Below are 27,837 nucleotides of genomic sequence, written 5' to 3'. Positions count from 1 at the left end.
TACATAAGTATTCAGCTTTTTCTTGACAACCAACAAATCTTGATAAAAAGATCACACAAAGATTCCAACTTGACCTACTGGCTCTTATCTACACTATGACAGTGATGAGTAGCATTGTAACAATTATAACATACACACACACCAGCACATCAACCTACTACTATCTATCACAACCAATTATCAACTTTAACATTAAGTTTATAAGATTGGTACTCGCTTAAAGACAATTTGTGGTTTCGGATACGTTGATATGCTGTTAGTGGTATTAGTTAATGATTTGTTTGGAAGTGTTACAAAACGTTCACGCGACATGTACATTAGTGTGGGCTCGTTAACGGGTAATTGTTCCTTGATGCTGTAATTACTGCGGTTAATAGGCAAGGTCGAATAATTTGGGGAGACTTGTTAGTGGGTCGTTGGGTAAAGTGGTATTGTGGTTTGGGATGGAATCTCTTCCGGTCTCATCCAGTTATTTTAAAGATGGACGTGTAAAAGTGTTATCTTATAACCAACTTGGAAAAATAAATGTAATTTATCATTATAACAAAATTGTGGAATGAGTTATCTTCTACAGCATTTCTAAACGATACTATCTTCAAGGAAACAGCGTCTAATAATGAATTTTATTTAAGATCGTTTATATTATATGTTGTATGTATGTAGAAAATCGAAATCTCTTATACTCTCAAATCTCACAATAAAATTATGGACAATCAATACTTTTTATTGTTATACGCAAAGTATAGCAATCAATCTTTTTATTAAATTAAATTCTTAAAAAGGATACGATAATTTTCTATAATCGATGTAGCCTTACATCTCGACTCGTGAGAGTCGGGATTTGGCAATTCTTCCGCCCTGAGACCCCTCAAGGAAGAGGAGGATCGCGTTCTCTGAAATCGCCAACCCGTATTGAGCAAGCGTGGTGATTAATGCTCAAACCTTCTCCATGTGCGAAGAGGCTTTGGTCAGCAGTGGCCACTTATAGGCTATTGATGTGATATGATATGACTTGAACCAGTTATTTTGGTTGTCGTAAAGTCAGGCCACAGAAATAGGAATAATTAGACTATTTTTGTCACATCACGCAATAAATTAATAACTCAACTATAGGTCTCCCACGGACTTTCTACCCATAAAATCTCCATATGGTATCAATAGAACACGCATAAACAAATTTGACACAAAAACCATTTAAAAAAGTGTGTGAAAAAATCGACGCAGGCGCCCGGTGAATGAACTTTGCACTCCAGATGTTGTTTTTACGCAAATATTATTAAAACACGCATGTAACGGTATTTTTATTTATCGGTTTATTTATATACAAGATGTTATTAATTAAAAAGGAAGGTTAATCAAAGAACTTTCTTTGTTTGCCATATTTTTAACTAGTGACACAGGCGTGGTTTCTCCCGCTATGCTTGTCTAGCGGAAAATAATACCAAGATATTATTGTAAATTAAATATGCGATATATTTATTATAGGCGAAAAATTCAACACAGTAAATAATATTACAATGTAACCTAATCGTAGTACTATAAATTGATTACACCGATTAAAATGCTTACAATAGGTTTGTCTATGAATTTACTATTTTAATACCTACTTTTACGACTAGATTATAATATGTTTGTATAGAAATAAAACATACAGGTAGGTACATATAGTTATTTTGAGCAATATCTAGATTATCCAGGTATATTATATACTAGCTACTTCCGCGCGGTTTCACCCGCTCCGCTCGGCTCCTATTGGTCATAGCGTGATGTTTTATAGCCTATAGCCTTCCTCGATAAATACACTATCCAACACGAAAATAATTATTCAATTCGGACCAGTAGTTCCAAAGATTAACGCGTTCAAACAAACAAAATCTTCAGCTTTATAATATTAGTATAGTTTATGTTAATGCCTTCCTAGGTATTTCGTTTTGGGTCACATTGATACCAATCAGATCACCTCGACAAATTAGTTGTTATTGGTAAAATGGAAGGAAAAAGATCACGTGGCCGATCTCTCAGCCGATGGTGTGATCAAGTTGCTACTCACACTGAACTCTCTTTTACTAAAGCCCTTGGAGGATAAGATAGAGGGGAACCACACAGAATGCAATGAAAGCCGTTCAAGAACTTGACTTTCAGACATGAAGCAAACGATCGAGAAGCAGATTAATGTCTGCCTTGTACCTTTTGTAACACAAAGAGTAATCAATCTTACTGTTAAAAAATATACAAAAGTTTATGTTACTTTATCACACAAAACTGCTAAACCTATGCAGGTACAATTTCAAATATTTTATAGCTTAGGTAAAATTATAGTCCGGAAAGCTTTTAATATCCTATATATCTTCTATCTACTCTTTCTTCTCCAAAGTCTTCAAATACTTCTCCGGCCTAAATCTCTTGAAGTTCCATCCGAAACTTCTTTGAGTTCCCGTTCTATTAAGAGAAGGAGACGAAGGGATGGAGTCTCCCTGTCGAGAGAGAGTAGAAGAGTCCTCGGGAAGAGAGAGATCAGTGGGAGAGGCAGACATGTTCGGAGTACAGAGGATGTTGGTGGAAGCCTTCAAGTCCTCTTCCAAGTCCTTCATGTAGCTGGCGCTGCAGAGAGGAGTCTCCACCTGTTCGACTGTGTTGAGGTTCTCCTCGTCAATCTTGTAGGCTTCCTCCTTCTTGCTGTAGCTGTGGAAGATCAGATGGTGGTGTTAAAACTGGGCGTGTCGCTATTTTAGAAAATTTTGGACATAATAACATAACAAGCATAGTATGTAACACCGAATTTACATCAGACCACCACAGATAGAGCCCAGTAGGTTTGATGATGGCCCGGAGCAGTGGATTGCCTGGCGAGTCTACCGAAGCTTCGCCTCGAAACGGAACGGGGTCGGTTTTAGTCGGCAAGAGTCTGACACTTCCTACTTGCCTCACCCAAGTCATTGGATGTTTTCCCCCTTCAAAATAAGATCGTTGTACTCGCAACTATTTGACCAATAAAGAAAAACATGAAATTGTACATCTTTCAGGTTCGACCACACTTTGAGTGGGCTATGATTGGCGTAGATAGAAAATAAATAGTGCAGATTCAAATAGTACTTCAAAAGAACATCTGGCGAGAGCAATCTAACCACACTCAATAATGTAAGATGAAACATAAATCAGGTTTTATTATTCATCAATATTAATGTGTAACCTTACTCGTAGTATAAAAATAATTTCCCAACTACTGCAGCAGACACGGAACGACTAACTGCATAGAATTCATTTATAGCGCACATTGTTTACAAATATTAGATCTATACAGCGTTGCATAAAAGTTGGGTTTCCCTGCTATTATGACGTCATTATCAACACATAGTAATACTTTCAAGGATCACCTACTGCATTTGTTTCCCGGGATTTCACAAGGTTGTTGAAATTAGCACTTTTTTATTATAAACTAGCTATTTCTGCAAGGCCCCTATTGGTCGTAGCGTGATGTTAGTGCGTGTTCTTTTTATAGTCTATATCCTTCCTTTTTGTATTGTATCTTTTTGTGTTTTATAGTGCATTCGTCAAGGAAGGCTATTGGCTATAAAATATAATTCAATCAATAGGAGCCGAGCAGTGCGGGTAAAATCGTGCTAAAGTAGCTAGTAAATACGAAGAATACGTAGAAAGAGCAGCACATAATTATACAATAACGCCTACATTTTACCAGTTGTGTTATGAGTCCCATGTAATAGGGGGTGAGCCTATTGCCATATGGAACTGGCCTAATGCCTGCTGTGGCGTTAATCGAGTAGTTACAATTGCGCCAGTCACGTGGCCTCTTATTGACTATTGACTGGGGTTTTAGGTGCCAACTGCCAACCAACCGAAATTACTTCGTCAAAGTTCTATAGTCGGCTTCTTGTCTTAGGTCAGTTTATACTTATTTAGAATCTCTATATCTCCTACCCTATTCTGCTGACAAGAAGTTATTGTATGGTGACTACTATTATATTGTACTTACTGCACAACGTTCTTGAACCTGTACCCCCACATTATCTCCTTGGAGAGGTACGAGGTTCGACTCTGTGTGGTGGTGCCCATGTTCTTCGAGGCACCTGTCAGGCAGACCACGATCTCGAACCTAGAAAAATATGGGTAACTTAGATTGGACAATATTACAAAAAGTAGTAGAGACAGACTGTGATGTTTACTCTCCATGTCTCGGGGAGTACTTGAAGTATAAGGTGCATGTCAGTGGCTATTTCAGAAAAAAACTGATCTCTACGTTTATTTTCGGAGTAGTTGCTAGTAGTTAGGCTCCATCTTTTTTTATGCGGTAAACGGGCAGACGTATCACCTGATGGTAAGTAATCGCCGCCGCCTATGGACACTTGAAACACCAGAGGCGTTACAAGTGCGTTGTCGGCTTTTTGGGAGTTAGGAATTTAAGGGTTGTCGTTCGGGAATCAAGGATTGGGAAGTTTGGGAAGGAGGGAATTATGCCGCCGGTAACCTCACTCACACAACGCAAGCGTTGTTTCACGTCGGTTTTCTGTCGAACCGGCCCATTCTTGCCGAAGCATGGCTCTCCCACTATTAAGTACTGTTAGTAGTATGGCTTCATCTAGATAATATTAAAATATTGACGTGTTCTAAAAGTATTTGCCACAGCATTAGGAATAGAGTTTCCATAGCACACCTGTAGTCCATCATGTCCTGGGCGGAGAAGTCGTAGAGCGGGCTCCGTCGGTTGATGACGTGCACCACCGTGATGGGCCACAGCAGGAACGCGCGCGACTCCTTCAGCTCCAGCTGGTGCATGTAGTTGTGCACCAGCTCTCCTTCCAGGGTCCTGGTGAAGAAGGTAATGTGAAGCTTATTTTCATGGCATTAAGAGTTAATATCCCTAGCTTAATCGAATTTGATCCTTAAGTATGAATGAAATAAAGTCTAAGATAGCTTGCAATAACATTTACAAATAATTAATGTCGTCTGTAATTAAACTATGTGACCGTTTCTGTTGATACTAAGCTATGTAGCTGTGTGAAGAGTACAGCGCGTCGTGTTCCACGCGCGCCTTAAAGAGCGATCAGACAACCACAGATGGGGTCCAGTAGTCCGGAGCTGCGGACTACCTAGCGGGTTTACCGGGGCTCCGGCTCGACAAGCAGGAGTAGGAACGGGGTGGCTTTTAGACAATAAGAGTCTGACACTCCCCCTCGCTTCGCCCAAGGCGGGAGAAGTCATTGGATGATTTTTCCCCCTCAAAAAAAAGCTGTATGAGAAAGATGCGTATCTGGAGTATGCGATGTAGTAGGGAAGCAACCCATCCATAGTACGCATCTTTCCATATAAAAAACATAGCTTATATGAGTCTGCCTTGTAGTAAATTAATTTGGGAATCCTTTATTACTGTTACTAATAAAAACGACCTATATTAAAAAAGCTATTTTAAACTATCAGGAATTTAATTGAAGGTCACTAAAACTCCAGACATGGACAAGAAACAAATAGCAAATAAACTGATACCTGATAGGTTTGAGCATGTAGGCGGTGATGGTGCTGCCGATGATGTGCACGTTCATCAGGTCCCACACTCGGAACTGCAGGCAGAGCTCTCCGTCACGGCGGCAGACCTAGAGACATAATAAGGTTAATAACTATATCGAGTATGGGCATGAGCCGAGAGAGAAATGAACCTAACTAAGGATAGTTAGGTTCGTTTCTCTTGATGACGAGGATATATTATTTTTTTATGGTGTAAGCCAGTAAACGAGCAGTCGGATCACCTGGTGATAAACAATCGCCGACGCTCATGGACACCCGAAACACCTATGGAGTTACAAATGCGTTGCCGGCCTTTTGAGGGTTACAAATTTAAGGGTTGTTAGGAAATCGGGGATTGAGAAGATTGGGACGAGGGGTAATTGGACCTCCGGTAACCTTATTCATACAATGCAAGTGTTGTTTCACAACGGTTTTCTGTGAGATATCATTTCGATCGAGTTGGCCCATTCGTGCCAAAGTATGGCTCTCCCACAGTTGATTAAATGTATGTATGTTTCTTCTCTAGATATTTACCAATTTATGATTAAAAGTGAGTCTTTAGCTTTTTAAACTAATAATATTTTTGTAACTACTCACCGCGGCTTTCCTACTAAAACCAACGGAATTCACATGTCGGTTCGGTCTGATCAGTTTTGTGAACAGCAAACTTGAGAGACCACCCGAGAGAGCGGTGCCGGCTACTATCTGAAATATTAAGTAATTTTATTAATAACTAGCAAACCCGGCGAACTACGTTTCGCCACAAATGATTTTGCTTGTTGTACCTATTTTTCTCATGAAATTTTCTAAAATTTTCTTTGCTATAAACCTCACAGAGCTCGAGACCTTTCCAACGAATGCAAAACCGTGGAAATCGGTTCGTGCGTTCTGGAGTTATAGCGTCAGGAAGGAAAACCCGACTTATTTTTATATTATAGATTGTAGGAGTAGATTATCAGGGCAATCTAATTGTCTTAGACCAACTAAAGTATGTAACACTATAAAATCTTTATTATCAAGTGTAAGTAAATAATATTATTTGTATAATAATTTTTGTGGGACATACTGAATTAATTAATATGTTTTTCAGCTTACTCACGTAACTGTTTGACGAGGAACTCGATTAGTTTCAAGCCATTCTATAGGCTCATATTCATGAGCAGCATTCCACGTTATCGTTGTCCTACGTTACGTGAGTAAGCCGAAAAACATGAAAATGAATAAGCCTTCGTAATTTGCCACGCAGAATTGTCCATTAAAAGAATATTATGAAATGCATATGGAAATTATACGAATTGTTCGTTACCTCCAAGACCATGATGATGATAGCTTCAGGACATTCTTCATTCGGGAACCGAGTTCCATATCCAATGGTCATCTGAAATGTAGATAATTTAAAGTTTATCATACAGTACAGAGTATTTATGGGTCAATCTCCAAAACGGGCGTGTTCGTGTGATCACTCTGATGCTTTTAAGACATAATCAATTATGAGAAACATTACCATTCAAAGTCAAAGTCAAAGCATTTATTTCAATTAATCCTAAATTAGGCACTTTTGAAACGTCAAATTGAATTGTCCGTCAGTCTGTCTGTCAGTGAAGCTAGGCGCTCGTTCCAAAGTGTTGCTTCGAATGGAGAAGAACGAGCAAGAAACTCCATCGTTACTCTTTTCAAAAAATGTTTTTTACAATATCTCTGATACATTATTTGATCATTTACCTATTGTATATATATGTAGGAACAATGTAACGACAATACAACCAATTTGTAAAGAATATAAAATAAAACAAAAAAGCGGGTTGTTTCAAACATAGTGCCCACATATGTACACTTACAATTTTGAAATAATGCTTCTATACAAATAAAAAATAATCTTTAATTTAATTTTTCAAATAAAAAAATAATAAATAACTGCTTGATGCCACAGGATCCCTAGACTACATTGGAATAAATTAGTACTTTAATTTAACGTGTAACTAGTGATCGTATTAGAGCATTGTCTAGTGTGAGCGAGTGTCCAGTGGAGCCGGACCAACATGCTGCCACACATTTTTATCTTCAATATAATCTGACAGTTTATAATATGCCTGTTTACACAGTTCACGCTTTATACAAGATTTAAATTTTTTCTCGTTCAGATTCAGTATGGTGGTTGGTAGTTTATTGTAACACTTAACACAAAATCCCATGAAGGATTTCTGCACTTTGGACAATCGGAATTGCGGTATAGCTAACTTATTTCATTAAATATCTATATCTAAATAATACCTTATACCCTATGATTTCATTTTATAGACTACATCTTAAATCTTAATTAGGGCATTTTAATTCGGACGGACGCATGGAGCAACTCTTTGTGTGATCCACAAATTGTTGTTTTGTGTCTAGGTGTTATGTGTATGTGAACTTGTATGTTTGTAAACGCATCCACCAGGATAAATAAATTATAAATGATATTTATTTTGCAAATAGGTTACAATGTAACTCTTTTACACGTCAGTCTCTTAAATAACTAGATGAGGCCGGCATTTCCTATCGGACAACTCTGAGAAGAAATGCCGAAACAAACTCAGAGGTTATAGTCTCTTTTAAAGTCCAGATAAAATCAATTAAAGATGTCGGAGAAAATGCTAGTTACAACACAAAAAATAATTAATAGCCCAACTCCTGTTTAATATCTCGCATACCTTAATATGAAACCATCCACATCTAAACAGACGCTCACCTGAGTTTCCACCGACATCATGAGCAGTCCAGCGAAGGACTTGGTGCCGGTGACGCAGTGTTCCTTCCCATCGCCGATGTCCTCCGCGTACGAGGTGGACACCGCGTACCAGATGGCCGCGAAGATCAGCCAGAAGATGAAGTGGGCAGCCACCATCATCAGGAGGATGAAACGCCATTTGCTGTTGATCTGATGATCAAGGTAATAAGAAAACTTTGGATCGGTTCATATTTGACGGAACATTGTGTCACGTATTATCTGTTGCGCAACACCAGAACAGGCAAATGTATAGAAACAGTTGACCGTTCACACTCGACCGATGATACGTTAGTACAACCAATGACACGCTCGATGTATTTGATGTTGACGTCAGTATAGATGGGCGATTTTCCGAATAAATACCTACTGAGTATTTATCGATATTGAGTAATGAGTTTACTCAGTATTCATCCGAAAAATCGCCTAGCTGCATGTCATCACTCTAACAGGAAAGCTTAGTTCAATTTCAGTAATATCCAGAAATAATCTCACTTTAGACATTTGTTGACATTTCAAAAGTACCTATTATGGGTTTAATTGGAATAAATGATTTGACTTTGACTTACATACATACATACACACAGGTTAAACTGAGAACTTCCTTCTTTTGAAGTCGGTTAAAAATTTATTTGAATACTAGCTTTTGCCGGCGACTTCGTTCGCGTGGAATAGTGACTTCCGGCAAATTTTTGGTTTTAACCACTTAGTTCCCGATCTCGCGGGATCTCTTCAAAAATGAGATGTGGAAGATATTCCAGGGAACTCTTCAAAAATCAACATAATGAGCTCTGCGTTTGAATTTAATAGATGTATACTCACTTAGGGCATTGAAAAAATTGTTTAAAAACGGACTTAAACTAACTTAAAACTAAAGAAAGCTACGAATTACGAATTTATAACAATTAAAAAAGAAACTATATTACAACCTATCCTCTATGCTATAATAACCAAGCTTAAACTAAATAATTTAAAAGAAACGACTTAAATCTAATCTAATTAATTTATAAATTAGACTTACAATTTTATTAAAAAAACTAACTACAGTAACTACTAATAATCGATATCAAACTAAACCTACGTTAAATAGTTTAACCAAAAACCAGGAAAACCCAACAAATAAACTTATTAATTGACAAATACAACGAAACCAATTTAGAATATACGAAACAGCAGGACCACTACAGACAAATAATCATACGACTGATAATACACTTTTTCTACGATAGTACCGAAGCGCTCGGCCGATACCCAACCAAATGAATGTAACGAAACCATAGCGCGATCTATTTCGATCTATCGAGGATAAAGACAACTTGGATTATTTATTTATACTCCGTTCGGGCATTTTCTTTGTACTAAAAGTTTAATTATATTGATATTATTTTTTTCATACCTTTTTACTATTTATTTACTTTTTTTCGATGAATTAAAACAATAACATGAACCGAAGTCGTGTAACGATCGACATAGAATTATCTATACTCCGTTAGAGCATTTTCTTTGTACTAAATGTTTTATTATATTGATATTATTTTTTTCATACCTTTTTACTATTTATTTACTTTTTTTCGATAAATTAAAACAATAACATGAACCGAAGTCGTGTAACGATCGACATAGAATTATTTATAAATAATTTATTTCTTATTTTTATTTTTTGATTTTTGAAATAAAAATATATCTATGTCCTTTCTAAGGTTCTAAACTATATCTGTACCAAATTTCAACCAAATCCGTCAAATAGTTGCGGAGATTAATGGTATAAGCATAGAATGTTCGACGTGATTCTTTAATTTGACATAACTTTTTTATTTATGAACCGATTGACATGAAACAAACACTAAATGTAAATTTAAGCATCCCACAATATATTCGTGAAAACCGCATCCAACTCGGATCAGCCGTTTCTGAGATTAGCGCGCACAGACGAACAGACAAACAGACAAACAGACAAACAGACAAAAAAAAAGTTAATTACATTTTTGGGTTCGACATCGACATAACAATAACCCCTGCTATTTTTTTTATTTTTATTTTCAATGTACAGACACCACTTTTCTACGATTTTATTATATGTATAGATAGATATTATTTCAGTATATAAGTACTTACAACAGTGGTAACAATATCCCTCATATACTTGATGGACTTGGCAGAAATGTTGCTCCGCACCGGGACGTTCTCCTCGCCTGACTTCAGCACCACTCGCCTGGATCTGTTCGGTCTACCGTGCCGTTGTCTGCAATAGAAGACTTGATGGTTAATGAAACTGCGCTGTGGTAGTATATGAAGGTTGTTACGTAAAATGATATCTGAGTATTTTACTACGCTACCCTTTCCAACCGAGTTAAAATGATTGTGAGTTTCGACTTTACGAAATTCTCAAAAGTCGAACTATTGTGAGTTTATTATTTTGAATATTTTTTTCCAGGACTTCTTTTTTAGTCCCGGTTGCAAAGGAATAATTTTCTTAAATACCTATATAATTTTAAGAGTGGGAGAGCTATGCTTCAGGACGAATATTATACGCCGGCTCGACCGGAGTGATACCGCAGCCTCACAGAAAACCAACGTGAAACTCTCTCGTGAATGAGTTTGCTGGGAGCCCAATTACCTTCCTTCCCAATCTTCCTAATCCCCGATTTTCCAACAACCCTTAAATTCCTAACCTCCCAAAGGCCGGTAACGTACTTGTAATGTCATGTATAAGTGTGTTCTCTTCTAAACCTATATTCTAGTGTCCACATTGTGTCCTAATTAAATTTACCACCTAAGCCTTACATGTGGAAAGCAAGAAACAATTGATTATTGACTATTGAGATGCTGCAAAAGAACTTAGAAATTGAAAAATCTTAATACTATTTATTACAGCATCAATTTAACTTAGGACCTCATACTTAGCAGTTACATTATCGAGCAACCATATTAACCAGTTATAACTCGAAATCAATGAATTGTAAACAAATGATTCAGTTATTCGCAATATTTTTCCAATAACATCACATAATCTGAGAACACCGGATAATTTGCTATCTTATCGAAATTCATGGTTCGCCTTAAAAGCGGTCGCGATATGATTCAAGGCGTCGCCCTTATTTCGGCTATCAATACGACGGAAGTCGAGTGAAGACTTGTTTTACCATAATAGGGCACAACCTATTATAAGTTTTTTTAAATACGTTGCCCCACATTAGGATTTTCTCCTGTGCCGTGGGTGCCTTTAAAAACATACAATTTCACACGCACATGATACTCAGACCCGGAACATCAATTTGTGGATCACACAAAGATTTGTACCGTGCGGGAATCGAACCCGCTACACGTTGCGTGACAGCCGATTGCCCAGCCACCGTGCCAACCGTGCAGTCATATTATTATACATGGGTCTGTCGATGGTGGTAAAAGTATTGTGGACTCAATATACTAGAGTGTAGAGTTAGTATTTGCTTGAAGAGCAGCGCAGTCTTAAGGAGTGGTGTCGAAAAAATTCAACGCTCTAGGATTCATCATAGTACTCAGAATAATTCTATCGATAATCCCAATGATATTATGAACAATTGAATTTAATCCTTAAGTATAAATGAAATACAGCTTGCAAAACATTGGAAATTATTAACAAATTATTCGTAAATGTTAAAAAAAATAACATTTACAAATAATTTTAATAAACCCACCTATGAGTCCTCTTCCTTTTCCTCCGACTATAAGGAGTAGAATACGCATGAGCTGACGGTCCATACGTAGTGTCTCGTCCATCAAATATACTGTCAGGAGTATCCAATGTTTCTATCGTATCAATCGTATCATATATGTGATTGGTTGTAGTGGTATCCGAAGCCATAGGTATGGTAGACTGTTCAGACAGTGGCTTAGTTATATCAGAGTCTTTTGCGCTACTGGGCTTATCTTCCACATCTATCGTCATCACTAAACCAGGGTCTGTATGCTCATCCTCACTAGAATATATCGAGGAGTCCTGTGAAGATTCTACTATGGGTATCCTCAAATGGTTCTTAGTATCAACATTAGTTACTACCGAAGGAAATGCTATCTCCTTCCCTTCTACGTAAGTCTGTGATATTCTGTATTGTTTCTTCAGTTCTTCATTCGCGTAGACGTCTGTTTGCACGATGTTGTTGGGAATCTCTATTGAAGATCTGCCTGAACCATTGCCTATGGCTTCGGAGTAGCTCAGAGATCTTTCTAGGGCTCTGTTTCGACTGCCCCGTCTAGATTCACCTTGGTCGTAGTTCATTTTGTCCGATCTTCAAGTAAATTGATCTAATACTTGATGGTATTGAGTAAAATTTCGTCACCAAAGTCTTATAAGTATTTTATTTAAGGCACTGCATCTTGTATTGCAATATTTGCATTAACAATCACATTATCATCATTGAAATACTTTTCTGCATTTAAAACGTTATTATAGAATGTACTATCAGACAACGCAAATAAGTTACCACAAATATTGGTATCACATATTCCTATTATTTCACTTTCTTTATCAATTTTCCTTGAAACATGTAGCTTATATTTCTAGCAACATTTTCCAGCCTTTGTAATACCACTTATGACTAGGTTCACTGCACTTTTACTAAGGGTAATATTAAAACTTTAATTGCACCAAAATATTGACAAGATCTTGTGTGCCTCACGCTAGCACTGTAGCAGTATTCTCGTGGTCGCTATTGTTATCTTTAAAGATAAGGACACCTTTATCCGAAGATAAGAAACAAATATATTTGTACTATAATATACTTGTTTTGATCTAATTGTGGCCTAGAAAATTTATGGAGCGTTGACTTGGATTCATTGAGATTGTGCCTCGAGTGTTGGTAAATAAAGATTCTTGTAATTTCATGTAAACATTACATATTAGGACTTATTACTCATTTCATTAGACATTGTCTGTCTTATTCAGAGTGCAGTTTCTTAATAGGCTAGTGATTAAAAATAAGTAGGTAACCTTGTATTTACCTACCTAGTATGAAAATGGTCGTTATTCTTTAGACTAAATGACTTAAATTTTCTTCATAATATAAGTGTGGGAGACCCTTGCTTTGGCACGAATAGGCTCGCCTTGTATTGTGTTTCGTTGTGTGAGTGAGGTTACCGGAGGTCCAATTACCTACCTTCCTAATCCCCGAATCCCTAACAAACCTTAAATTTCTGACTCCCAAACGCACTTGTAACGCCTCTGGTATTTCGGGTATCCATGGAAGGCGGCGATTGGTTACCATCAGGTGATCCGTCTGCTCGTTTATCGGCTTATACCATTCAAAAATATTAGTAGGAGTGTACAGTATAATGTTTTGTTTTATTTGCTCCTTTTCGGCAATAATATTTCATTTGCAAGTTTTCTGATTTAAAAAGGTCTTCTGAAATATATAGGTAATAAAAATAATTCAAAACACACAAAGACCTCATAAAAATATATTTCATAGACTTTTATACATCATACTTAACTTAAAAAATATTGATACAATCAATACATTCCTTATAAACGACGTCACTATCAAAATATTACAATTGTGAACACTTATCATTACCATAAATCACTTGATGACAATCCTCAAAGGATGTTCTTGCTTTTTCCATGTTCATACAATTTTTTTATTTAGGTAATTTCTTCATATTTCATTCAGATTCATACGACCTAGATCCGTATGTCTATTTATTTTACACTTTCTTAAAATTAATAATCTCTTTAAAATGTGAGCGGATGTTTAAAGTGAACAAAATCTAAGCTTTTTTTCTTTGGTCGCAAGAAGCTTAGATTTTGTGAGAAATGACTTAAAAGAGAAAGAAGTGATGGGAATTAACACACAATGGTCTTATTCGATAATGAGTTAGCTTTTATTATTTTTATTCTGCCTGAAGGACGAGGAGCGCGCGAGCTGGAAGCTGGACACCTTCTCGCTGAAGTTGCTCGGAGTACCAGGCGTTGGAGGGGGCTCCTTTATCGGCGTAGGACTGCAAGGGAACATAGTCATGATGTTTTATGATACTCAATGGTTCCAGAACCAGATCCAATCTAAATGTTTATTTTTTTGTGGTAGAAGATCTTGTATGAGTCTTGTATATCACAATATATTTTTGTACACATTTTTTTTCCTTTTTTTCAATGTTGATTGACAACAAAATAATTTTTTTTTGGAAAAGTAAGAATTATACTGTATATCTTTCGCATTATGTATAACTATGATCTAAATTAATTATTATGCTATCGGCTAATTCACGTAACTGCATGACGAGGAACTCGACTAGTTTCAAGCCAGCATTCCGCGACACACGACGTGGTGACTGTCGCGCTGCTACCGAATGTGGAATGCTGCTCATGAATATGAGTCTCTGGCATGGCTTGAACCTAATCTAGTTCTTAGCATAATAATTTATTTAGTATGTTTCACGAGTGTTACCATAAAACTATAATCTAATCCGAGACGACTAATGAGTTCGCCATAGACTTTCATAGTGGAAACAAGTTGAAGGTATAAGCTATCGACTTACGTTCGATAAATATCCCTGGCGCAGGAGTAGGGCGTGTCGACAGGCTCCAGCAGGTCCAGCTTCTTGTGGTCGATGACGTACTTCTGCTTGTGGCTGTCGTACCTGCAAACTCTTTACGTATACTCTTCTCGAATTCTGGGAGCCTGGTACTTGGGGCTACCAGGTGACGGTGATTTGGTTGAGAATATTTAAAAGATAGTAATAATGAAGTATTGGGTATGTGATGATGACGGGCCTTAAAAATTAAAAATCTATTTAGTCCGCCAATTAGGTAATTAAAAAATATTGGACACTATTTTATCATATGAGATAACAATACTTGGATAAAACGATTCAAAGTTTAAAGTGGGAGCAAATACGTATAACACATGCCTAGAAGTAACGTCCAACGATATTTCAAATCGATATATTTTCGAAAGTATTTGTTTTCGTAAGAAAATAAAAAATACGTGTCTAATATTTTAAAATAATCTACAAGACGGTCATTAAAATAAAAATTAGTCATTTATCCTATTGTTGAGGTTGTGTGGTTAGTAAGGTTGTGCAAATGTAATCGTTTCAAATGTAATTTGGAAGAGTTCATGTGAATGAAATTTATGCTACCAATTCAAACTTAGCATTTACCAGTACTGTGAAATAGGAAAACTCAGATGCACTTCATCAACAATATTCTGACTTAAATGTCAAAAATATATAAATATAGAATACAATCTGATCGACACTTTACTCACTTCACGACAGGAGGGAACCTGAAGCCCCACGCGACCTCCTTGGGCAGGTAGGAGGTCTGGCTCTGAGTGAACGTTCCCATTGATGCTGAGGCGCCTTTCAGACTCACTGTGATCTCGTAGCTGGGGTCAAAGAAGGTTATTTTATTGTTATAGGAATATTACATTACATGGGAATTGGTGAAGACTGCCTCGTTGGTCGAGTGGTCGCAAGTGACTGCCGAACAAGGGGTCTCGGGTTCGATTTCCGGGTCGGGCAAAATAATAATGTTTTCCAGTATCTGGCAATAGGCTCACCTACTATTATTACATGGGACTTATAACACAAATGGTGAAATGTTGATGTACATTCTATACAGGCATTAACTGCGGTAATGTGTACCTATGCCAACCCTTTGGTGGATAAAAGGTGTAACGTTGGATAAAGAACATTATAGTACGATAGTCGTTATCATCGCTGTCGTCATCGTTAGTGCATCTACAACATCATTAAAAGTCTTGCTTCACCATGTGTCTCATCTACATAAGAGAATTTGTTATATTTTTGGCTGGTTAGAGCTTGTAGTTTAAAACGTTCAGGTTTATCGGAGAGTGCAGCTGCTTGGTTTTTGTCAAACCTGTGAGAGAGAAGTGTGGGAGAGCAATGCTTCGGCACAAATGGTCCAGCTCGATCGGAGTGATACCACGGCCTCACAGAAAACCGACGTGAAACACCGCTTGCGTTGTGTTTCGTTATATGAGTGAGGTTACCGGGGACCCAATTCCTCCCTTCCCAATCTTCCCAATCCCCGATTCCCCAACAACCCTTATATTCCTAACCCCTAAAAGACCGGTAACGCATTTGTTACGCGTCTAGAGTTTCGGGTATTCATGGGCGGCGGCGATTGCTTACCATTTGGTGATCAGTCTGCTCGTTTACCGGCTTATTACAGAAAGAAATATTCAGTACCGTACCTGCGAGACGAATAGGGGGTGAGTAAAAATGTGTTTTAATGGGTAAGACAATTTTTTTTTGCTAATAACACACAATGTCTTCATACCTATTATGTGCAATCAGCTCGGGTGTATACCCGTACAGGGGGCTGGTCTCATCGATCACGTGCACCAGCGTCACCGGCCACAGCAGGAACTGTCGCTGCTGCAGCGTGAGACTGCGCGCGTAGTACCGGATCACTTCGCCTTCCTTCGTTCTGGAACCGCAATGGATAATGTTTGTGGATAATGAATTGCTTTTGTGGATGTTAGTTTACAAGATTGTGAAATTTGGTTGGGTTTTCTGATAAGATAAAGGGTTATTATATCTATGTATTTCCAGTTTCTGTCTCGATGATGATAAAAAATGATGGTAAATGATGATTTAGATAAGTACCTAATAGTAGAGATAATATGAAACAAGATTTTTAAATCGACTGTGGTCGCAAGTGCGACTGACGGGCAAATAGTCTCGGGTTCAATTCCCGAGTTGGGTAAGTATTTCTGGGCTTTTATCGGTAAATTTCTCAGTAGTAGCACGGAGTTTAGAAATGTAATTGGAAACCCGGTACATGATGATATAATGTGCACATCTGCTAAGCTCTTCGGGTATAAAAGGAGTGATGATTTATAAAAAAAATGTAATCGCTGGTCAATTTCATGTTTAACAAAACAGCTTAGTCTTACTAACGCCATCTATCGACGGGGATATAAAACAAAAAATATTCAATTAAAACTACACCTGTAAGTATTGACAAAGTGTGCAGTGAACTCGGAACTGATGATGTGATCGTAGTTGAGGTCCCAGGCTCGCATCATCAGGCAGAGGCGGCCGTCTCGCATGCTGATCTGGAATATTATAATAGTTTTTTTTTAATTCATTTACTGTTCGTTGTTCTATACATAGTTTCCTCGCCAAACTTTACAGTTTGATGGCGAGAATAGTCAATAGTCAATGGGATACTTAACTAATTGTCATGATTGGTATCTATAACACAAATGATGAAAAGTGTGTGTACGTTGTACTGTGGCTTTACGTGCCGTAATGTGCACCTCTACTTACCTCTTCAAGAATTAAAGGCGTGACGTGGTTGTTGTTTATTGTTATTTATTTGCCATTTTATGATCTTTTGTCTTCATTTTGTTTTTTATTAATGTTGGTGTTTCTATTGACATGCCTTAATAGTAATAAATAAATTCTATAAGTCCGGAAGATTTGATGTTATTTCTCAAATAGTCGTCAATAAAGTTGTAATATAATACTTACCACAGCCTTTTTGCTGAAGCCAACGCCATCTCTGGACAGTTTCTCCGGTCTGGTCAACTTGGCGTACACGACACAAGTCAGGACTCCTGAGAGACCAGTGCCTAGGATCAGCTGCAATGTTAAGACTTATAATTAATAATGCACTCTATAAAATAAATACAATCATGTGACAAATAAAATATTTATTTGTACAAAAACCACTACCTCTCGATCTCGGTTAGACTACTAGCGCCATCTCTTAAACAAGTTACAAACGAAATTGGAAGAGTGTTACTCCTTTTCAACTAGATGGCGTTAAATACAACAATTTTTTTCCTTAATTTATTTACAAGCGATTTACCAGCTGTTAATTACACGATTTCTATTATTTAAATGACACTGAACGACCGTCGTTGTAGTAAACATTAACAGTTACAGATGTTTGTCGTACAATGTGGACATTATTCATCCATTGTTTAGTAAGTTTCCTAGGGAAATACCTACTGTAGTAATATGTGCATACATGGAACGATTTTATATGTAGTAACTTCATCACGCCAAGTAAAATACACTTTGTATTTGAATATGTGTATGGCCAAATATTGAAGCTAATTATTTTTAATCTAATTGGTTTCTTTATGACAAATAACAACGACTCACCTGCATGATGAACAGGAATATAGATTCTGGACATTCTTCATCTATCGCACGGTCTCCGAAGCCAATCGTTGTCTGGAAACAAAACATTTGACATGTTATATATACACCATTTGAATCACTGTGTATTCGTATAACCTTAGGTAGAAACCAATCCGCATTCAACAAGGGTAGTGCTTAATATTCAAACCTTTTCCGTGCGAGAGGCCTTTGGTCAGCAGTGATTACTGCTGATATGTGCTGTTGATATGAGGTGGAAGCTAAAGAAATATAACAATCGTATTGGGCACTTGTCCTTACTGCATTAAATTGATTTGGTTTAGTTACATGCAACAAGAAAGTCTTCAACTCCTCCCCGACATCTTAATCAGCCTCTCAACACAACTGCCAAAAAAAAATCAACCAATTTTAGTATCCTGATTACCGTTTCGGCAACTCAACATTAACCAATCTCGCTGTCGGTTTAAGAACAATAGCGGTCCCAATTTCCAAGAGCAGTTCCAGTAAAGCAGGATGTCCAGCTCAATAGTCCTTGATTGGTATAATTCTCTCTTTGGCGGCAACAGCAGGAGTGGGCTAATTCAATTATGTTCCGTGTCAATTATTGTGTTTGGTGCACGGAAACTTGGGGTTTGATCGGAGATTGTGGCTTTTTGAGTGAAGTTTGGTTGTTGTTTTGAAGTCTTCATTACTGTTGTTTTAATTCTAAACATTGTTCTCTCTCTCTCTCTTTACCTTTTAACTTAGTCATGCTGGACTATGGACTGGAGATAACACTATTACTAAGCGAAAGAGGTGTGTAAGAATCGTAGCAATTGGCGTTCCATAATCTCCTCCCTATTTAGCATCCTCCTATGGGAGACAGGCGTGAGGTTATGTATGTATGGATAACACTACAGTTCCTAATGTGAAAAGCATTCTTTTTTTGAGGGGGATAATCATCTAATGACTTCAACGACCCTGGGCAAGGCGAGAGTGTCAGACTCTTAGACTAAACACCATCCCGTTCCTACTCCTGCTTCTCGAATCGGTGCGGCATACTCGCTAGGTAGTCTGCAGCTCCGGATCACGGTCAGCCGCGCGGAACGCATCGTGCTGCCCGCACGGGTATGGTTCTGTTCGGACGGCGAGCTACCTTTGCTCGCCGTCCGCAGACCCTCACTTATGGTGGCCGGAGATCATTTTACGGTGGCCGGAGATCGTGGGCTAGCTAGCTAGTCCACAGCTCCGGATTTGAAAAGTCCTGCGATGTCGTCTTTATAAAGATCGTTGAAGTATTTTAAGCATACCTAATAGTATAACGCTACCTAGTTTCTAAGTACTTATGAATAATAGTACAACGCCACTTAGTTTCATTGAACACAGTTCAGGTGGAAATTCACACACATGTCATGTCATGATGCAGTGTCGGTCTATTCATAGCTAACCAGTACCACCTTGAGACAATGTATGTCTTCCTCATTCGGTGCTATTTCGGCCACGGCACGGGAACTGGTGCTAATGATGAATCTATTTGTGCGTGATTGCTCGGCAAGCTGTTAGCGCCCACGTTCCTGTGAGATGGGACGGATTGGACGGATGAGACGAGAGTGTTCGCTGGGTATTGAACTTGGAATACTTTATGGGGCCTGGAGTTGTTTGGTGGTAGTTACACCGATATCGTCTTTGAACGTCAATTTGATGGTAGTTCCATTGATATCTTCTTTGATTTCACAAAAGCAGCTACAGCTATAAGCTGAAGTTATTGCTTGAACGGTAGAGTTTTAAGTGTAGGAGAACCATGCTTCGGTACGAATGTCATGGATCGACCAGAGTGATATCACGGCCTAATAGAAAGTCAACGTGAAACAACGCTTGCTCTTGAGTGAGGTTACTGGAGGTTCAATTACCCCCCTTTCCAATTCCTGATGCCCCATCAACCTTTAAATTCCTAACCCCCAAAAGGATGGCAACGCACTTGTAACGCCTCTGGTGTTTCAAGTGTCCATGGACGGCGGCGATTGCTTACCATCAGGTGATCCGTCTGTTCGTTTACCGGTTTATAACATAAAAAAATGAAAAGTGTTGTTTACTATTCTATCAACTACAACCCGCAAATAAGTCAACAATATCAACGTATGGACACGTGCACGATTCGACGGATGCGTTTTGTTGAGTAATCTGAACAAAATCGCCCAGAATTTGACTACAATAGCAACTATTTGCAGTCCACGTGACGTGCGGACTGAGAATAGGTATGTCCTCTATATGTTCACGTGCTGCTAGTACATTGACTTTTTGTGTATATTGTGGTATTTAGAAATTTTACTTATGCTTAAACATTTTGCTAAGAACTGATGAGTACATAGATCTATTAGTAAAAGTGCATACAAGTAAAAATCTGGTGAACTTATTATGTTGACTTTTGCCATTCGATCAGTGTTCCCGATTTACAGTTTTAGCGATATTGTGGTAGAGAAGTAAGATAATATAGTGCATATTGTATAGTACTCATTTAATCACACTTGGATTGGTCAAGTCTCTTAAGAACCCTAAGTCCACTGCGGACTACCTAGCGGCTTACCGGGACTCGTGCACGAACAGTAGGACTAGGAACGGGGTGGTTTTTAATTAGTAAGAGTCTGACACTCCCTCTCGCCTCGCCCAAGGTGGGACAAGTCATTGGTTGATCCCCACACCCAAAAATCTCTTAAGGAGCCTTGATGTTCAACAAGTTACCGAATATCTAGCTCAATTGACTTTCTAAGACATTAAGTAAGCTCCCAGATTCCTATTGAAACTAACTTTATCTGCCTTCATTTTACTTTCCGACACTCAAAACACCGCCTAGATAACAACATGCCACTTCTACTTTAACTACCAAATCTCATACATCGTCCGGCCCTTAACATAATCTAACCCAAGTATTTCAGTGGGCGACTCGAGTAAATCCTCGCTAATGCAATAAATGGCAATCTCAACTAACGTGTCTGTCCGTCTGTCCGTCACTTTGGAATGAGGGTAATTGTTTGTGTTAGTTGTACTTTAGTTGTTTGGTCCTACACTCGGATTTATTGCTTTGTTCGTCTTTTATAAGGATTGATGGTACTCGTATATGACACAGATTTTTGTAATTTGGTTTCGGGTTGCGAAACAAAGATTTATTAGAGGAAACTATTACACAGTCATTTAACTTTATCTGATCGTCTCCGTCAACAGCCTTTGATAGTGCATTGCTAGATATAAAAAAACTCTTTCACATAACAAATTAATGATATAAGCCAATAGAGTAAGTAAATAAACAAATGGATCACCTGATGGTAAGCAATCGCCGGGTGTCCAGGGACGGCAATGTGTTCATACATTGGACATCCAAAACACCAGTGGCGTTACAAGTGCGTCGCCAGCCTTTTTTGGGGTTAGGAATTTAAATGTTGTTGGGTAATCAGGGATTGTAATTGGACCCCCGGTAACCTCACTTACACAACGCAAGCGTTGTTTCACGTCGGTTTTCTGTGAGGCCGTGGTATCACTCCGGTCGAGCCGGCCCATTCGTGCCGAAGCATGGCTCTCCCACATTTACTGCTATACTCTTAATGTAGGTAGGTTGGTAGTTCTAATTGTGGATTTGGACTGTATTTTAAGACGCTTTATAATGAAGTTGTTCTATGAACACACAGTCCCTGTAGACCGAAGTTAAACACACAAAAAGCCCGGCTTAATAAGACGTGTCTGAAGAACTTTATCTTAATAAGCGACGCCGGTTTTCATTAATTTAATAAACTAAACTAGCTTTACTGCTGTCTGTCAAAAATATGACACGAGGCATGCCAGACTACGTGTATGGTGTAGTATGTATGTATGTATGTTTGTGCGTGATTATCAAGCGTTTGACCGAACCGATTTTGTTGCGGTTTTCAGCATAATATTTTTGGGACTCAAAAGGTTTTTCGTATTTCGTCCGCCTTAAAATGTGAGGTGCACTTTAATTTTTGAAGGCGATTCCCATTTTCAAAGAAAAGTTTTTTTTTTCAAAATTATGTAAAATCTATCGCAAAGACTAGTTATACTAAATCTCATGTTAACTATAATCACAATATGGGCAGACCGTATGAAAACATTAACAGGAAAAATATTCTTAACATACGTGCTCAATATTTAATGAACATAATGATTTTATAGCATTTAACATGATGTATATTGTGTAGACATTATGTATGTATATAGTATGGTACCTGTCGGTAAGCGCCGCACATGGACATGAGCAACACGAGAGGAGTTGAAAGTGCGTTACCAGCCTTTGATTTGGACTCGTAGTTAGACCTCAATCACATGACTTTTTTTATAAAAACTTTACCCTACATTAGGATTTTCCACTGTGGCGTTGGTGCGTTTACAAATATACAAATAGTACCCAGACTCGAAACCACCTTAGATTAATGCTCCGTGTGAAAAGAGCCCTAGTCAGCAGTGCCCACTTATAGGCTGATGATGAACCCTTAGAAGATAGATAAGAAGTTCCTCACCTGTGCCTCAACAGAAGCCAAGAATATAGTGACGAAGTCCTTGCCGCCAGTCACACAGGTCTTCTTGGGCGGGTCTGGTTCGAAGTCGTAGTGAGCCAGCGCCGTGATGTACCAGAACACGGCGAAGACCAGCCAGATCGCGAAGTGGACCACTATCGTGCCGATGACGATCCAACGCCAGCGCAGGTTGATCTGGAAGGAAGGTGGTAGCAGCATCATGGTGGATGGCGTCAAATAGTGAGGGTATTCTCTTGGATTGATGGTCAACACATGGTCGTTGTTGATGAGATTATTCTATTTATGTTTTTTTATAAAACGTTGCTCCACACTAGGATTTCCTCCTGTATCGTGTGTGCGTTTACAAACATACACATCACACCCAGATCCGAAGCAACAATTTGAGGGTCTTCTCAAAGAGTTGCTTCGTGCAGGACTCGGAACCGCTACCCGTTACACGGCATACAGTTGCTCAGCTGCGTCAACCGTTCAGTCAATTTTTTAATATCAACATTTTAAACTTCGTATTCCTATACCTAGTAATGAATACTGTGTTTTTATAAATATCTAATTGATTCATGTAGCCAGGGGTACGTATAAGTAACAAATCAGACGAAATCTAGAGTTCATAAAATTATTGTTTATTTCTGATTGAATCATGAAGCAGTGTCATCATCATCAGCCGCCGAAAGACGTGCACTGTTGAACAAAGGCCTCCCCTTTAGTCTTTTACGGAGAACCACAAACCGCCACGTGCATCCACTGGCTCCCCGCCACTCTGAAGATTCACAATACCTTTGTAGATATGAAATTAAATCCGTCTTACCAAAGTATGGAAGGTATCATTCAGCAGTCGTATCTTCTCGAATGGCACATTGGATATGAGAGCTACATTCTCCATGCCTGTCTTGGAGACCAGGCGCTTGGGGTGGTCTCCGTACCCTGGCCGCGTGCGCTGCGGATGTCTGAAATCACTGCAAAACCATTGTCACATGTTACTAGGGTGGACGAGCCAAATTGTAATATTAATTCTATAGAACTAATGTAAAAATGTATTTCACTTAGTGATGGACAGATGCTGGTTTATTTCCTACACAGTATCACCATTTAAATTTATTGTTGTGAGTTTTTCGGTGAGCAGTAAGCGCGCGACTCAACTAAATATCGTCACGCCTTTTATCCCCGCAGCAGGGTTGGCAGTGGTGCAGATTACGGCACGTAATGCCTCTGTTATGTGTTATAATTCCCAGGTAATGTGAGTATATTTCCAGACTCCCTGCAAATACTGAGATTTCTTTTCCAAAAACCGGTAAATGCCTGGGCACTTTAGGCAGTTATACTTTGCTGAATCCGGGAATCGCAAATCGCAACCCAAAAACCCTTTTTTTTTTTTTTTTTTTTTGAGGGGGGAAAATCATCCAATGACTTTTCTCGCCTTGGGCGAGGCGAGAGGGAGTGTCAGACTCTTACTGACTAAGAACCACCCCGTTCCTACTCCTGCTTTTCGAGCCGGAGCCCCGGTAAACCCGCTAGGTAGTCCGCAGCTCCGGATACCCAAAAACCCTTACCATACGCATTTGCGACCATTCAATCAACGAGCAAATGATATGTGGTCAATATTTATACTCGTAGTAAAATTTTCAAGAGTACGTTACTACTTGTAAAGTATGGCCTTAAGATTAGCGTTTATATTTAGCCACACCGGTGACACCGACCTTAGCATCAATCTGACATAATCCTCACATTCTCGACGGATAAGCTGAGCAAACAGCTGGGCAAGGAAACCTTCGTAAATTAGCTGGTGACATTTCTCGCAATAGGTAAATGTTACTATTTGTGAACTTTTTTTAAGGTAAAGCCCTGATGGTAAGCAATCACCGCCATCCATGGACACCCGAAACAACAGAGGCGTTACAAGTGCTTTGCCGGCCGGCAACGCCTTTTGGGGGTTAAGAATTTAAGTTTTTGGGGAATCGGGGATTGGGATTGGGGGTAATTGGACCTCCGGGAACCTCATCCTCACAACGCAAGCGTTGTTTCATTACGGTTTTCTATGAGGCCGTGGTATGGCTTGAAACTAGTCGAGTTCATCGTCAAATAATTACGTGAGTAAGCGGAAAAGCATCATAATTAATTTAGTATGTCTCACGAAAGTTATAATATTATACTAGTGAACTAGTACTACTTTTGGGTTGTACTACTACCCCTAACATTTAGGGGGATGAAAAATAGATGTTGGCCGATTCTCATAGATACCGGATAAGCACAAAAAAACCATCAAAATCGGTCAAGCCGTTTCGGAGAAGTATAGCAACGAAAACTGTGACACGAGAATGTTATATATTAGATTCACAATACTTTTAAATTAAACAAAGAAAGATACTATTTCAGTCAATCTTCGAAATCTCTTTCACGTCATTTCGTGTATAATTTCCAAAGTGCGTCACTGGTAACTTGGCAGAGTAAACATATCTCTGCAGCCTGCCATTATTTGTGTAAGATAATTACTGTATAACGTACACATTACACATGTAATAGTAAATACTTTAATATAATTTAATAACATAAGCTCACTGATGGTTCAAGAGCAATTTTAATTAAGGAAAACGTAATGTTGGGTTTATTTCAAACTTCTGTAAGAAATCAGTCAAGGGGTTGTGGTCAACAGAGGTGCACATTACGGCACGTAATGTCACAGTACGATGTACACTTACTTTTCACCATTTGTGTTATAAGTCCCATGTATTAGGGGGTGAACCTCTGATGCCTGATCCAGAGCTGCGGACTACCTAGCGGGTTTATCGGGGCTCCGGCTTGAAAAGCAGGAGTAGGAACGGGGTGGTTTTTAGTCAGTAAGAGTCTGACACTCTCTCTCGCCTTAAGGCGAGAGAAGTCATTCGATGATTTTCCACCCTTAAAAAAGCCTATTGCTATATAGTGAGAAATTTTGGAAAAGTCGAAATAAGCCCTGTAATACTTTGGCCGACACAGGAATCGAACCCGAGACCCATTGGCCGCCAGTCACAATTGCGACCACTCGACCAACGAGGCAGTCAGGTGGAGGTCTGTGATTGGAACAATATCTTGTGTAAGAATTTGGTAAACATTTATGTACAAAGTTACTCTGTAAGATTATGTGTTCAGTAACATGTAGATTTCAGAAATAATGATACGTAGAGCAGTTAGTAGCAGCAATTATTAGTCAGTAGACCCTCCGATTGTCCAAGCCACAGCTGCGGACTACTTAGCAGGTTTACCGGGGCTCCGGCTCGAAAAGCTGGAGTAGGAACTGGGTAGTTTTTAGTCAGTAAGAGTCTGAAATTCCCTCTCGCTTCTAACCACTAAACAATGTGTTAATAGGAAACCCTTATCGTTTTTTTTAAAACTTAAATTTTCAAATCTTGAACATGGCCGCCTCTTAAACCAGTCAATCAATGACACAGATATCACTTATCCATATACAAAAATACTTAGTAGTACTTAACTTACCTGCTAGGTGGCACCTTTTTCTTCTCACTAGAAACATGATTATAAGGTTTCATAGATTTCGGCATCTTCCGATCCATACTCGACATACTGTCTCGCTCTTTCAAACTCCCATCGAAATTCAACACATTCTGATGATGATGATTGATCACGGGCATACTATAGTCCGGCCTGGGCAGATGTCTGTCAATTTTGGGCAAAACTCGGTCACTTTTGGACATTTCACCTCGCAAAGGCTTTTTGTTAATCTCATCTTTTTTGAAGTCTAAACTTGTTGTGCTTTGCGTTATAATGATCTTAGGTAATTGTTTGGATAGTTTTCGAAGTCTCTCAGACCGAGGTTCGGAGATCACGGAGTCTAGGCTCTCCATAGATTTTTCATTCTCTAGTTTAAAGACTGTTTTTGATTCCACTGTTTCGTTGTGTTCGTCGTCTTTTTGAAGGTCTTCTGTCTGCTCTCGTATGGTCTCATAGTCCGGGTCTTCTATTGAAGCTCTGTGCTGTTCTAAAAAATGCTTGTTTTCCTTCAAATAATTCAGGCATTCGTCGTAAAGTTGATTTATTTGCTCGTATTCGGAATTTCTTTTCGTTTCCACTTCCATGTTTATTTCTTTTGGAAAATTTAATTATACGTAATTTTATATTGTAAATATTTTGTAGATACGTCACAAAAATCCATTAACAGCACCAATAAAATAATTACTAAAATAACAATAACAATCCCACATTTTTAACAACTCACACACTAAAATAAACCGAACTCACATAAAAAATAAACTCACTCACACTCAAAATGAAATGAAATAATGAGTGAAGTACACTTTCACGTAATTTTTTGTGCGAAACTGTGTGGTTTGGTGAGACGTTGTCCTGTGCGCGTTATCTCGTCTGTTATCGCGTTATCTTGTGTTAATTGTGATGCGCGCTCTAAGCACAAGATCCGGAGCGACCTTGCGCAGAGAGCACGGAGGGCTATTCTGTAGCGGAATCTTTATGAATTTGTTGCTTGTATATTTTGTTGGTGTTGTTGTTTGTGTATATGTGTCTACTCTGAGAATATAAACTAACTGATCGAATTGATAAGATTAGGCTTTAGGACTAACATGGAATAAATGATTTTGATTTTGACTTTTAATTTGGTTCCATTTTTTTTAACAGCGATATTTTGTGTAGGTTATCAATTATTTGATTGTTGAAAGTGATTTTTGTCCAGGACTTCCTTTCGATCTGTATCGTTCGGCTCTGATTGGCCAGGGCGTATGAACCAACCAATCAGAGCATCGAATGCGCTCTCGTTTGGAAAGCATGATAGAAATAGTAATAAAATAAAGTTCTTGATAATTCCTTCAGTGATCTTAATATAAAAAAATTGGTACAAGAAACCATACAATCACAAATTAGATTACTTCTGTATTTGTACGGAAACAAGTTAAATAAAATATTGCAAAATAT

The 27,837-nt window shown here is 38.4% G+C and overlaps 2 protein-coding genes across 3 annotated transcripts; both read right to left on the bottom strand.

The window, feature by feature from the left end:
• Positions 1 to 1,290: 1,290 nt before the first annotated feature.
• On the bottom strand, positions 1,291 to 12,954 carry LOC118279386 (ATP-sensitive inward rectifier potassium channel 1-like). Its single transcript, XM_035599076.2, has 9 exons — positions 11,959 to 12,954; positions 10,397 to 10,523; positions 8,246 to 8,434; positions 6,824 to 6,895; positions 6,115 to 6,222; positions 5,500 to 5,606; positions 4,670 to 4,822; positions 3,992 to 4,111; positions 1,291 to 2,682 (listed from the first exon to the last, which is right to left on the bottom strand). Exons 1-9 carry the CDS (start codon positions 12,537 to 12,539, stop codon positions 2,355 to 2,357), a joined length of 1,785 nt encoding a protein of 594 aa, XP_035454969.1. The 5' UTR covers positions 12,540 to 12,954; the 3' UTR covers positions 1,291 to 2,354.
• A 749-nt stretch (positions 12,955 to 13,703) lies between these two features.
• LOC118279379 (ATP-sensitive inward rectifier potassium channel 15) lies at positions 13,704 to 27,284 on the bottom strand. 2 transcript variants are annotated; one of them, XM_035599066.2, is made up of 10 exons: positions 26,389 to 27,284; positions 23,726 to 23,873; positions 22,903 to 23,094; positions 18,401 to 18,472; positions 17,762 to 17,872; positions 17,237 to 17,343; positions 16,563 to 16,712; positions 15,526 to 15,645; positions 14,795 to 14,905; positions 13,704 to 14,257 (listed from the first exon to the last, which is right to left on the bottom strand). In XM_035599066.2, exons 1-10 carry the CDS (start codon positions 26,985 to 26,987, stop codon positions 14,134 to 14,136), a joined length of 1,734 nt encoding a protein of 577 aa, XP_035454959.2. In that variant the 5' UTR covers positions 26,988 to 27,284; the 3' UTR covers positions 13,704 to 14,133. The 2 variants fall into 2 exon arrangements, with proteins under 2 accessions (XP_035454959.2, XP_035454960.2); XM_035599067.2 differs by having other exon boundaries at positions 14,795 to 14,896; positions 26,389 to 27,281.
• Positions 27,285 to 27,837: the final 553 nt, after the last annotated feature.

This window comes from Spodoptera frugiperda, chromosome 14 (assembly GCF_023101765.2).
Source record: "Spodoptera frugiperda isolate SF20-4 chromosome 14, AGI-APGP_CSIRO_Sfru_2.0, whole genome shotgun sequence".
Classification (NCBI taxonomy): Eukaryota; Metazoa; Arthropoda; class Insecta; order Lepidoptera; family Noctuidae; genus Spodoptera; species Spodoptera frugiperda.
Note: the sequence above shows the minus strand (reverse complement) of the source record. Positions and strands in the feature narration are given on the sequence as shown.